Source organism: Vulpes lagopus, chromosome 17, assembly GCF_018345385.1.
Source record: "Vulpes lagopus strain Blue_001 chromosome 17, ASM1834538v1, whole genome shotgun sequence".
In the NCBI taxonomy this organism is placed as follows: domain Eukaryota; kingdom Metazoa; phylum Chordata; class Mammalia; order Carnivora; family Canidae; genus Vulpes; species Vulpes lagopus.
In genome coordinates this window covers 15,941,106-15,954,890 of record NC_054840.1, presented here as the reverse complement: position 1 = coordinate 15,954,890, position 13,785 = coordinate 15,941,106, and the positions used below count along the sequence as shown (strand labels likewise).

At 40.7% G+C, this 13,785-nt stretch overlaps 1 protein-coding gene across 1 annotated transcript in view; it reads right to left on the bottom strand.

The window, feature by feature from the left end:
* Window positions 1–13,785, bottom strand: part of LOC121477550 — a 34,433-nt gene continuing 20,648 nt past the window's right edge. Inside the window, exons 12-17 of the mRNA XM_041731963.1 lie at window positions 12,790–12,924; window positions 9,780–9,918; window positions 6,689–6,742; window positions 6,340–6,420; window positions 3,259–3,528; window positions 1–1,510 (exon numbers count right to left, since the gene is read on the bottom strand). Coding sequence (XP_041587897.1) covers window positions 1,491–1,510; window positions 3,259–3,528; window positions 6,340–6,420; window positions 6,689–6,742; window positions 9,780–9,918; window positions 12,790–12,924 — 699 coding nt within the window. The 3' untranslated portion in view covers window positions 1–1,490. The remainder of the gene's footprint in view (window positions 1,511–3,258; window positions 3,529–6,339; window positions 6,421–6,688; window positions 6,743–9,779; window positions 9,919–12,789; window positions 12,925–13,785) is intronic.

Below are 13,785 nucleotides of genomic sequence, written 5' to 3'. Positions count from 1 at the left end.
TACTATACAAATGCAGATTTATTTTGCTTCCCTTCATCTATAGTATGAAAAAGGTTGAAAATGTTAGGAAACCAGCTTACATCCAAAGCACCTCTGAGATTATGCTTTTCTTCAGAAAACAACTTATAAAAAATAATAAAGATTTAAAAATTCAAGTCCTTTAATAAAGTATTTTACATTCCTGAATGTTAAAACTCCTTGTGTTTCCTAAAATATAGTACAATTAAAAAAAAAAACAAACTCATAAAGTGACACTGATTTGAATTCCACAGGATCCCTGACAATTAAAAATATGTTCTTCCTTATAAAGTAAATTTGTTCTTCACACGCAAAACAATAAAGCGTACTTCTTTGATTAATTCATTGAGATATATCTTATTCTCCAGCTAATTATTACAGAAGACTAATGGTAATTTATAGTTTCTTTGAATAAGTTAACAAAACATATCCAAAATGTTAATCATCACACACATGATTCTGGGAGAGCGACAATATCTATACATACCAAAAAAAAAAAAAACCAAAAAAAACAAAATAAAACCCATTTCACCAATTAACAAGAGCCAATGTGGCTCATTATTCCCTGGGGCAGGTCTTCTTCAAGAAGACAGGACAATCTTCCCTTGGTCCTGCTATGGCTATTTCTGAGTAGCATTCTTTTCCCCCCAGAAAGTAAATAATCCCAGGGTGAAATTCAAGAAATGTAGTGCTTGGCTTTGTGGTTTTGGAAGGTTGATGAAATCTGCAAGGACTCCCCAACCATCCATCCGGTTGAACTTCGCCATGTGAGATAAGATCGCTTCTAAGTGTGCACCCCAACATGTGATGGGGACAGGATTACATTCCTTTCTCATCACTCTAGGACCAGGTAACATGACTGGTTCTCCGGTTTGACAAACCACTGGCCAGACGGGAAGGTGATGTGAACTATGGAAACCATCCCACCTAGGAAGATATATTGTACCCAGAGACCTGTGCGTCTGTCTGAGAAGAGGCTAAAAGAACAGGAATCTTTCCTCATGATTAACGTCACTGTGAAAAAAAGCCCAACTAAATTAGTGCAAGTTTAAGCATACTACCACTTAATTGCTAAAAAGGTTTCGAAAGCTTGATAGGAATTTCATAGTTCACAGACTCCAAAAGGAATGTTACCGCATTTCTCACCTGACTGAGTGGAGCCATTGGAAGCACCTTTGGATAGATGTTGAATGGGGAAGCAGGGCAGGATGGTGTGAGCAGGAGGTGTTAAAAAAAAAAAAAAAAAAGATCTTAATGTTATAGAGGTGTTTTTCTTCCTTAAGTTTTCCAAGTATTTTACATTTTCTGTGCCCCTGAATAATGTGAGCTACAGAGTGGCTGCCTATGTGAAAGGAGTTGCCTCCAGACTGTAAGTTCAAGGTCTCATCAAGTCCATACCCAATTACCAGATGAAGTGGTCTCTTGCAGATGAAAGCTCCTGAGGCTTCCTTTTTCAGTTCATCTTCCAAACTTCACCTTTCCTGTAAGAAACCTAACAAAAGAAAGAATCGAACAAATTCAGGGATTCACTGTTGGGGGCAGGGGGGCACGCATGCTTTTAGAGCAAATCACTTGGCCATTTCAAAAAAGATCTTCTGCAATGGCTGGGTTTTCCTGAGCTGAAGACAAGCCACTGCAATTTCAAGACTGTGGTTACAAGATATACTAAAATATCCTGATAGAAATACAAAATTGCACCAACTAACTGGATATCCCAGCCACACAAAGGCACAGAATATTGGCAAATTTTGATTTTTTTTTTTTTGCTTGTTTGTTTCTAACTCAGAAGAGTTTTGTTTTCCTGTTTAATGAGGGAATTGGACTAATACGCTGGTTTTTATTATCTCTTTCAGCGCCAAAAAGATCTCACAGACCCATTTATGGTTCTAATGTAGCAACAGGGGCAGTCCCGGTGGCGCAGCGGTTTAGTGCCGCCTGCAGCCCAGGGCGTGATCCTGGAGACCCTGGATCGAGTCCCACGTCAGGCTCCCTGCATGGAGCCTGCTTCTCCCTCTGCCTGTGTCTCTGCCTCTCTCTCTCTCTCTCTCTCTCTGTCTCTATGAGTAAATAAATAAAATCTTAAAATAATAATAATAATAATAATGTAGCAACAAGTCAAGCATCTCCTGAGATCAGGAGCAGACACAAACAAAAAAACAAAACAACAGCCCATTGTAGTTTGTGAGAGAGACTTTTCAAGGCTTACTCTGATGGAAGAGGCTGTGATTATGACAGCACAGAGGCTATAGTTGACGACAGGCAGAGGCGCCTATATGCAAATAAGCAGATTTCCACACGTGGGCCTCAGTGATTTACAAAATTTCAACATATCCAGGAGCGTGAATGAAAAATTTGGCACTGAAACTAGATATCCTATTTGCTTGAGGTTTCTGCATCCAAAATCTATGGGGGAAATATGCCCACAGTATCTCAAAGCATCCTGACAGATCGCAGAATGATTTTACTCTTCATACAAACTTATGGGGCATTTACATTTTTTTACATTCTTTTTGGAATAAAAAGTTGAAACAGAATTCCAAGAAAACCCTCTCCCTGCGGCCTTGGGGAAGTGACACTACATTTGTCAACTATGGTAACAATACATTATGAAGTTTTGAACTGGTTTGACCAGTGTGCCAAATCAAGCCGCACACACAAAAAAGAAGTGTTTAAGACAAAGGAAGGAGCTGTAGAGTTTTCTGGATTAGGACTAGAAACTTTAGCCCTCCTCTGGGCTCTCCTTTTCCACTTCTCTTCTCTGCTACTCGAGGTTCACTGGTGCCACCCAGTGGCCTCCCCCAGCACCGCTCCAGGCCACCAGGCCTTAGAAGGCTGAAGGTCTCAAGAACCACAATGAAACATTCTTGGCCACCCCTTAGGGAGCTAAATACCTGGAGCTGTCCACGCGTGATCTCTTTTTCATTCCCACAATAAACCCAGGACAGAAGGGTTTTTGCACCCATTTGCCAGATAGGAACAGAGAGTCTTAAAGTTAGGTTGAGGATTTGCTTAGTCACAAAGCCAGCCAGCATTTGAGACGGGATTTGAACCGTTCCTCTGACCCCACGCACAAATCATCTTTACTTAGATTATGGCAGTCCACATGCTTACCCTACACTTCTGTAACTCTCTGAACCCAAGCTCACGAATAAGCAAGCAGTACATTCTATGGTAGAAACTTGCTACGTGCAAAGACACAGCTTGATTCCAAGTAAACAACTAAGATAATTTCCGGCTCACCTTTGAGCACATCTTGGACTTCAACAGAAATGTTTTTCAAGCAGTTGTATAAATTCTCGGCCGTGGCATTACTCTGCTCCTTTTCTTGCCACTTCTTCAGCATCCTAAAGTTACAGATCGTAACATCTTCTTTCTTCTCCCGGATAGCATCAATATCGCCAATCTCCAACTCCAGGTTGGCAATCGCAATTTTTATCCACTCCTTCCCCAGCTTCGCAGCAAGGGTAATCAACTGTGTGTCTGTTAACAGGGTCCTGGTCTTCGCTCCATCTAAAAGCAAAACAGAAGTCTTCTGCTGAGAAGTTCTTCTCAACACTTCAATCACTTATAACAAATTATAATGAAAATGTATTCACCTTATATAAAGGAGGACATCATGATTTGTAACATAAGCTGCCTTTAAAATACATCTGAGTGTCAAAAACTCCCTGCTTTCCAAACTATTATAAGGATTGAGGGAAACTATTTCGTGTAATAACATTAAACCAGGGAATAATGTTCACAATGGTAATTCAGGGAGTGAGACTTTTACAAAGTGGCACAAACTGGGTTGGAATAAAAAAATCAGACACCGAAAATAATTTATATGGCTCAAAAATAAAAATGTAGTTGTTACACCCTTGCCCAGCTCTGTGTCTTTATTTGAATGTTAGTGCCACATAGAGATGCTACCTTAAGGGCCACTAAAGCAGGCAGCAAGACATCTGACTTGCAATCTCCATTATGCCATCTCCTGGCATTAGGGGAAAAACGGCACCCACAGAAAAGTCATGAGATGGTATATGTAATATCTGTTGATCTCTTAAGAAACAGCATCATAATCTTGGAGGAACATGTATTTGCCACTGTTAAACCTTCAGCCCCATGAAAAATATTAGCCCTATCACTAAGCTAGATTTTCTCTTTTCATGTTTTTTTTTTTTTTTTAAGATTTTATTTATTTGTTCGTGAGAGACACAGGGAGGGAGGCAGAGACATAGGCAGAGGGAGAAGCAGGCTCCCTGCAGGGAGCCTGATGCAGGACTCAATCCCAGGATCCTGGGATCATGCCCTGAGCCAAAGGCAGATGCTCAACCGCTGAGCCACCAAGGTGCCCCTCTTTTCATGTTTTTTAGTTGGTGGCAAAACTCAGGGGTCCTCTAGATTCAGTGAAGGATCATAAAGGCACTACAGATAATAGAGGTGAAATCAGAAGGGAGTGAGAGGTGGAGTACTTTCTGCCCTTCCTCCAGGACCACGATACCTCTGGCTCATCTATAACTGACGATTTACTACTATGAATCTAACCTTTGTCCTGGGACCCTTCCCCACCTCACAGATCCCTAACCTTCTAGATTGAAGAATGGGTCTAAGCGATGCCTGCGCCCTCTAGTGGCTTCTCGAGACGTGGTGCATGCTCCTAGCTCTCCCAACTGCTGCTGCAATGAAATCTGCACAGGGAACCTAGGGAAAATACAAGTTCTCAGGACCATCCTCAGATCTACTGTTTCTGATTCTGAACCTAAACTTTAACACGATCTCCAGGTGAGTCTACTGAGCCTGAGTGGTGAGCATATTTAAAAAGCATCACACTGATGGGGTGAGTCCAAAACCACCAGGACTGTGGTGACTCAGTATCTCAAAGAATGTTGTAGAAATACCTAAACAAAAGTAAATCCTTATTAATTTATTTAGATACCATACTTTCAACTCCAAAAAAAGGCTGGAAAGCCTTAATCTTTCTAGGTAGCATTTAATAATTTTAATCCTATTTCTAGCTACTTGATATTGGAGCTCATTTTAAATAGCCAAAAGTAACTGCATGTGACAACAAAAACTTTCCCATGTATCACTGTAATATAAGTGTGTCCCGGTTATTAGATGAATAAGGTCTGAGGATCTAATGAATAGCACGATGACTAGAGTTAACAAACTGTATTATATACTTGAAATTTGCTGAGAGTACGTCTTCTGTACTGTCACCACCAAAAAAAAAAAAAAAAAGTGAGGTGATGGATGTGCTAATTAACTTGATTGGTAAATATTTTACAATGCATATGTATATCAAATCATCACACTGTACGCTGTAAATACACACAATTTTATTTGTCAATTATGTCTCAATAAAACTAGAAAAAACGTATTCCAATTTAGTTAGGTTTTTAAAATAATTCTAGAGCCTCACTCATTTCAATGTTTACTTAACAAAAAATAACAATAACCATTTCTATAGTGATGTACAGTAAAATCATCCACGTCATCCTCACAGTCTCCTGTTCTAGAAAGTAGAGAGTATCTTGCTTCCCTTTATAGAGAGTTTATCCGCTTTCAGAGATTCGTACCTTATAATAATAGGAAAAGAAAAGGTATTTTGATGAAGCAGTTAATTTAGGAAGTTGAGGCCCCTGAAGCCTTAAGGCCTCGACTCTCATATAATTTGAGTCTGTTTTTAAACTTAGGTTTGTAAATTCTGGTTAGACTGGGATTTTGAGCTAGAGACTCCATCTTCTGGTACCTTGGAGTACTGCGTGAAGCATTTTAAATCTCTTCTTGTATTTTCACAACTATCAAGCCTTGGTCTCTGCCATTTAATTGGAAGAAACTGAGACCTGCCTCCAATAATTGAGCTGGAGGCTCTTTACCCCAGATGCAGCTGGTAACCGTGAAGCCAAATGAATGCATACATAGACATTTACTATTTCATTCATTCAATTGACATTCATTAAAGCTGTCATCATTGACATCATTTTATGTCATCACTGACCTAAAAAGCTCCACATTCATTGCTACAGGAAACGTAAAGATGGATGGTTCATGGCCCCTACCCTTACATGCTTAATGGGAGCTCACCCTGGTGCCTCATTCTATTTAGACTGAGTGAAGAGGTGGAGTGGGGGCTCTAGCTGGGAAAAGGGTGAGGCCAACCAAGGAGGACCCTCATCCGGGGCCTGAGGAGCTGGCACACAGGGAGAAGGTACCCAGGAGGGCAGGCACACCTGGGATGCGGCTCCAGAAGTCTGACCCAACAGCATGGGCTTGGATGATAATCAAAGGGGAAATCAGGGAAAATAATGTAAAGCCACTGATGACACTTTTACACACCTGAAGTGTCAACCTGCTTCATTCTCTTGTCATAAACGTCCTCATCAGGTAAGCTGCTGGTCATTTTTCGCCGCCTGTTACCTTTAAAAACAAAAACATCAATAAATTGGCTTACCCTTCTATTTCTTATTTTCCACCTACCTTTAATGAGGATTTTTAACAGTAAACATCATTCGGGTACAAACAAATTGAAAATGAATACAAAGGTTGTCTGGATGATTAAGAGAATTACAGAACACTTAGCAGATCTTTAATGATACATTTGCCCAGCGAAAGAAAAATTCTAGCAGATAGAAGGAATAAAAGAATAGATTAAAACCCGTTCAATGTCCAGTTAACCAGCACTTACCACTTGTGCTGCTTTTTGAAATGTTCTGATTCTGATCATGCTGAACCCAGTCACCTGTTAAAGTGTAATAAGCATCAATTGGAAATAGTACAAAATTTTATTTAAATCAATTTATGAAAGCATATGAAGCTCTAGAGTCTTGGAAATCTCTCTGAAGTTCAAATATGAATTTGGGGTTTTAACTTGGTATGTACGCCAATGCACCTATTTTTGAGATCGCAGGTCCTACAAGTCAAGTGTTTCCCAGACTCAAGTCATCTGCATACAACTATCCCGATTCTTGCCAAACCCATATGCCAGGTGAAATGTTATTATTCGGTATTTCTTTATATCTCTAACCACTGTAAAGAGAACACTGGTCTCACTTGCTATATGGATAAGGAAGTCAGAAAGATAAACATTGTTTTGTTTTGAATGTATTTATGTATACTCTATCTAAAACGATCTCATATATTATCATTCTGTACTTTGGGAATACTGTACTTGAGGAGTTCTTTCTGAACGCATCATTGTGATTCTACACCACCTTCCCGGTCTGAAATGCAGTCCCTGTTCTATGAGGTGTCTATGCCTCATGCAGGCCTTCTATAGGTCCCTATAGTGAAGATGACTTCATAGTAATAAGCAATCTCAATTAACCATTAGTTTAGCCCCTCTCCCCCTCAAAACAATGGAGACCAGAAACATCTTTTAATGCAGGGTATTATTAAATATGTTTTTAAAAACCAAACATAAGAGGTCTTATAAAGTGGTCTTTAAAATGACCAAGCAACTTATTCTTAGTCCAGATAATATGTTATTCAGATCGCTACAGGTTACATACCTCTATTACTTTGGCATCATCTGACCAAAAAATAACATTCTTCACGTTCATTTACTTGAACAAAGAATGAATACCAAGAAAAACACCACAATCACTGACACACCGTCCCAACTATTTACAGGTAAATAAATTTTAGCTCAGATAAAAGGGCCTGTAACTCAAGAGTATAATACTGAGAATAAGAATCAATCCCATCTACTGAAAAGGCTCATACTTAAGCAAAGACTGAGAATTCCAAAATGTGTAAATCGGGTTTCACAGCTAAAGTATAAAGACATGACAGAAAATGCAGACTCAGGCAGCCCAGGTGGCTCAGCGGTTTAGTGCTGCCTTCAGCCCAGGGCTTGATTCTGGAGACCTGGGATCGAGTCCTACGTCCGGCTCCCTGCATGGAGCCTGCTTCTCCCTCTGCCTGTGTCTCTGCCTTTCTCTCTCTCTCTCTCTCTCTCTGTCTCTCATGAATTAATAAATAAAATCTTAAAAAAAAACAAAGAAAATGCAGACTCTAACAGATAGCCATCTATATGTTGGAAAGACATAAATGTATGACCAGCACACAGCACTCATTCTATGTCTTTAGCAATTACCAAATTCATTTGTCTATACATAACCCAATGGAAACAAAAGAAACTAGCTGAGGGATCCCTGAGTGGTGCAGCAGTTTAGCGCCTGCCTTTGGCCCAGTGCGCGATCCTGGAGACCCGGGATCGAATTCCACGTCGGGCTCCCGGTGCATGGAGCCTGCTTCTCCCTCTGCCTGTGTCTCTGCCTCTCTCTCTGTGTGTGATTATCATAAATAAATAAAAATTAAAAAAATAAAAAATAAACTAGCTGAAAATGGGCTCAAATGTTGTTCCTGACATGGGACTCGATCCCAGGACCCTGGGATCATGCCCTGAGCTGAAGGCAAATGCTCAACCACTGAGCCACCCAGGCATTCCAACTCCTTCTGGTTTTTTGGAATGACATTGGATTATGTATAATACCAGGAAAGAGTTAAGGTATTATAATTCAAAATGCAAATGATGTGGGGCACCTGGGTGGCTCAGTTGTTGAGAGGCTGCCTTTGGCTCAGGTCATGATCCTAGGGTCCTGGGATGAGTCCCACATTAAGGCTCCTTGCAGGAAGCCTGCTACTCCCTCTACCTATGTCTCTGCCTCTCTCTGTGTCTCGCATGAATAAATAAATTTTTTTAAAATGCAAATGATGCAAAAATAATTTCTACTACAAACATGTGGCATTGGCAGGAGGAACCTCAGTGCCATTTGCAGCTGAGGACATAGCAGCCACAAAAAGGTTGAGAGACTTGCCCACACTCCCATGTAGAGCTAGTCAGTTCTAGGGCTAGAACTAGAACCCATAGGACCTCACTCCCAACCATTCGTTGGCCTCCCTTTGGCTCCAAAATGTGTTCACTATACACATGTCTGTTGTTTTAATAACTTCCTTCCAAGAGAATTGGAGGCCAAGCTCAGACCTGCCTGAGGAAGCAGCCAGGGGCAGCTACAGGGTGTCCCTTCACTGCCTCTCCCCTCTTCCAGCAGCAGCCCTCTCCAACTCCTCCCAGGGCAGGAGAGGATGTTAAAGAAGTGGTTGTCGGGCAGCCCCGGTGGCACAGCGGTTTAGCGCCGCCTGCAGCCCAGGGTGTGATCCTGGAGACCCAGGATCGAGTCCCACATCAGGCTCCTTGCATGGAACCTGCATCTCCCTCTGCACCTCTCTCTCTCTGTGTCTCTCATGAATAAATAAATAAAATCTTAAAAAAAAAAAAAAAAAAAAAAGATGTGGTTGCCAGAGGACTTCCCAGCACCAGACTCTTAAACAAGAGGAATGTGTTCCTATAGCAGAGTTGTGATCATACAGAGCAGGAGCTGCCAGTTGCAGGTCAAATAGGCAGGCTGAGGCAAATGAGACAGGTAATCAGCCAAAATGCAAACATACATCCAGGTCCTGGAACAGACTTTGTCAGGACACCCCTAATTCACAATGAAATATCTGAGATCCAAACTTTAGAATGGTAAGGGGAGAGGGGATCTTCTATTGGCTAAGCCCACCTACTACCTGAAGCTTCCACACACTCGCAGAACTACCCCCTGACCAAGGGGTCTGGACATGAGTGCCTGATAACCAGAGCCTCAAGAGGGTCTTTGTGTCTCTTAATCAGATTTCTAGATGTTATGGTAACAGAACAAACAATCACTCTACTTGTTTTTCTACCCCAACCACCCCACAAATCAGAGTTTTCATTCAAGACACAAAACACTTACATTCTCTCAGTTTTGCATTCCATACAATTTCCTCAGAATCCGTTTCGACCAAAAGTAATTTAAACTCCACTGGTTGCTCCAAATACACTTCAATGTAACTTTTCAATTTTAAAAGTGAACCATCAACAAATTCAATTTCCTTTAAAAAAAAAGTGATTTTTTTTTTAATAAAAGCTGCAATAGTTGACAACATGAAATGTCAAATAAAGAATAATAGAAGGGTCAGTGCTGACATGAATGCTCACTGAAATTCTGATGCTGGAAATCCCATTCCTTAATCACAGACCCTCTTTTTCTCTGGCTTCTTAAGTCCCTCTTTACTCTGACCTTCTTTTCTCCTTTGTTGAGGCTTCCAATACTTTGGCCCTATTTTTTTAAAGCATAACTTTTCAGCCCTTTCTTTGTTCACTGTTTTGTGTTCCCAAACTGATCACCCTATTGTAAGTGATTTTAAACTTCCTCACCATCTTTCGCTTCGATAATTCCACAACCTAGAACTGATTCAAGACATTTACAGGACTACGTTGTGTGTTTTGTTCACATTGCCTCATTGACCACGACTTTGCCCCCAAACAAATCCTTTCATTGATATTTCATGAATAAAGAATCTCAGAGAAGCTAACTAACTTGCCCAAATTCACATCTGGGAAGTGGGAGAACTGAATTCGCATCACACGTCCTGACTCAACCACTACATTTAACCACTACAGAGACCGTCCCATGCCCTCCTCTGTTCTTCTCCAGACTGGCTAGCAAGCCTGGAGGGAGAAATCTCCTTAAAAAAAAAAAAAAAACATTGAACTGCACTGGGCATCACCTTTAAAAACCAATACTCTTGCAAAGCCAAAGATCTCTCTCCCCCAAAGCCCTCTGCAATCCCATTTACCACACTCATTTATCTGGTGCCCTGAGCCCAGCAGCACATCCCCATCACCTCACTTACACATTTACAGCTCTCTCTTCCAGGAGGGCTGTGTCTCCTGGTGAAACCCTCTCCCTTCAAATCCAGAACAAATGTTACCATATAGAAACCCTTCCTGGATACCCGTTGCACCCATCTCTATGGTAATACCACATTACATGTTAAAATTATTTCTTGACATGCCTATAGTATATCTCTCTTTGTAATGGTATCTTTTGAGGGAAAATATCATGACTTACTCATTTTTTAACTCTTACCCCAGACTCATTTGTATTAGGCACATTTGAGAAATGTCAGTTAAACAAATCATTAATGGCATGAAATCAATAAGAACACCTTAGATTTTTTAGCAGAGTTTCACAACTCTCAGAGTAGCCCAAAACCATTACCTTATACAATCATTAGGGCAATACTGGGAGATCATCCCCCTTAGCCCAGAAATTTGGTTAAGAGGGAGTACACAATTGGTGACAGGACTAGACAACTTAAAGCCCTCCCACTATCATCATCTTGCAGAAGCGAGAACTCTGGGGACCATCTCAGTCCCTTCCTAGACAGAATTATCCATTCAGTGTGTATTATCCCCTCTCCTAGTGGCTCTTAATCTTGGCAGCACATTACAGTCACCCTGGGAGCTTTAACAAACCCAATGCCAAGGCCACTTCCAGACGAATTAAGTCAGTATCTCTGGAGGTGGGACCCAGGCCACAGACTTTTTTAAAACCTCCCCTGGGAATTCCATTTTGCAGCAAAGGCCAAGAACCACACTGTCCTAAGCAAACCCTTCAAATTTAATTCCACCTCCCAGACAAGACTGCACTTGGCTTCTAATGTTCATTGTTAGGTAGCACCCGCCAGGGCTTGATCAGCCCGCAATGGCTAAGAATTAACCTCTCAGATCCCAATGGAAAGACTGTCATTAGGAGCCAAGGAGAGGCTGGGCTTAGGGCTAGGCTCTCCTACCACCTGGATGTAGGACCCGGGCAGCCTGCTTGCCTGCTTTGTATATTAGTCTCTTCAGCCTCACTGTTGTGAGGCTTTTGTGAGGCTCAAAAAAAAAAAAAAAAAAAAAAAAAAAAAAGAAAGAAAGAAAAAGAAAAGAAAACCCAAGTGGAAAGAAACCCTTAGAAACTGGAAAGGGGGATCCCTGGGTGGCGCAGTGGTTTGGCGCCTGCCTTTGGCCCAGGGCGCGATCCTGGAGACCCGGGATCAAATCCCACATCAGGCTCCCGGTGCATGGAGCCTGCTTCTCCCTCCGCCTGTGTCTCTGCCTCTCTCTCTCTCTCTGTGACTATCATAAATAAATAAAAATTAAAAAAAAAAAAAAAAGAAACTGGAAAGGAAGGTATGGAAAGCTGTTTGATCAACCTGACTGCTTCTACGGGGCACAAGGCCTCTGATGATATAATAAAATTATACCTCTGCCATCAGCTCTCCCTTGCTTCATATTTTAATGTAATGGAATCAAAACATGTTTTCAATCTCTCACAAGCTATAAAACAAACAAAAAAGAGGTGTACAAAAAGAATTTCCACACAGATGTCTAGTTAGATAACCGACAGCACACATTGAGAGCACATAATGAAAATAAGTTTTAAAAATAACTTCATCATTTACAGGAAACCAAAATCACTTACAAATGTCATAGTGTGTACAGTGACTAGTTGAAATCTGGTGACAATTTGTTCCCATAACTATTTTTCAAATGGCTTCTAATAAAAAAAAAAAAGCCAATATCCTTGTTAGCAACTCTTTTCCATTAACCTTCAGTGCTCTGAAGAGCTTAAGAGGTTAAGGTTTTTATTCCTTTGAAGCTAGCATTGTTTGAAGTATTTAATGAAAGAACTCAAGAAAATCTAAAACCTTTTTAAGGGGAAAAAGATTAAATGATCTCTTTCTGCAATGGTGGCAGATTAATTCTGAAACTCAACAGCACTTTGGAATAAGGTGCAAGTTTAGCAAAACAATTGCTTTCTTGTAAATAAATTAAAAATGAAAACAAAATGCATTCTTTTAAAACCTTCAAAATACTCTATCTATGAAACATACATCCCTGTTGCTACTCCAAGTGTTTTTTAAAATATATACCTCTGGGGTAATTTCAGCTTCTGGTTCACTGATCAGTCTGTATTTCTTCCCATTCTGCAATAACTTCTGGCAAACAGGAGGCTTGTCAATTTTCATGAATTTCTTAGAGGAGTGCTTTACCGACTTGGAAATATCCTAAAGGTAGAAATAGGTTTTGGCTTTGAAATGCATCAGCAACAACTCTAAGGACCAGAAGCGTCCAAGCAATGCACATGCCACCCTGCATTATCTTCATTTCCTCATACAGAATAACATCAATGGAAAAACCTTTCACAGTGCTCTAAAAAGAGATGCCACAGGGGCTAATAAGGCACCTTTAACCCATGCTTCAGGCTCCTAGGTCTCCAAACATCTTTCTGCCCAAGCATTACAGCCAAAAGCAACACACACACTCTGCATGACACCTAAAGCTTGCTTCTAAAGGATCTCAGAAAATTAAATTAGTGAAGCATTATACATTTGTATTGATTATCTGCCCATAATGTGACTAAAAAGCGACTTATTTTATTGTACACAGTTCTCTTTTACCCAGAGTTTGTTTCAACCTTTCATTTGTGTTTCCACCTTTCATTTCACAACTATTCCCAGAGGGGTCACTGATTTTATGTGCATGGTTCAAAGGCCCCAAAGAGGCAAATGGAGATTTTGGCCCAGCTTCACATGTAAAGCAGCTGTATAGCTGAACATGAAATGTGGGTTTCCTGAATGCAAAGTGCAAGGACATTTTCCTACAGAGGAAAAAAAAATCAACCCAAGGAGGTGTAAAAATACAGTGTCAACAGGAAGCACATCCTGCCTTAACCATGCCATGCTCCCTATTGTTCAAGTGATGTCCTCCTCTACATATCTGTTGCTATAATTGGCTCCTCACCCCAGCTTCCCAGGAAGTATAGATAATACCCTTTTAGGTAACTGAATTTACTTTTAAGAAATATAAAATTCATTAAATAAGGGTACTTAATTCCAAGCCCATGCTAATTCTACTTTACATGGGAT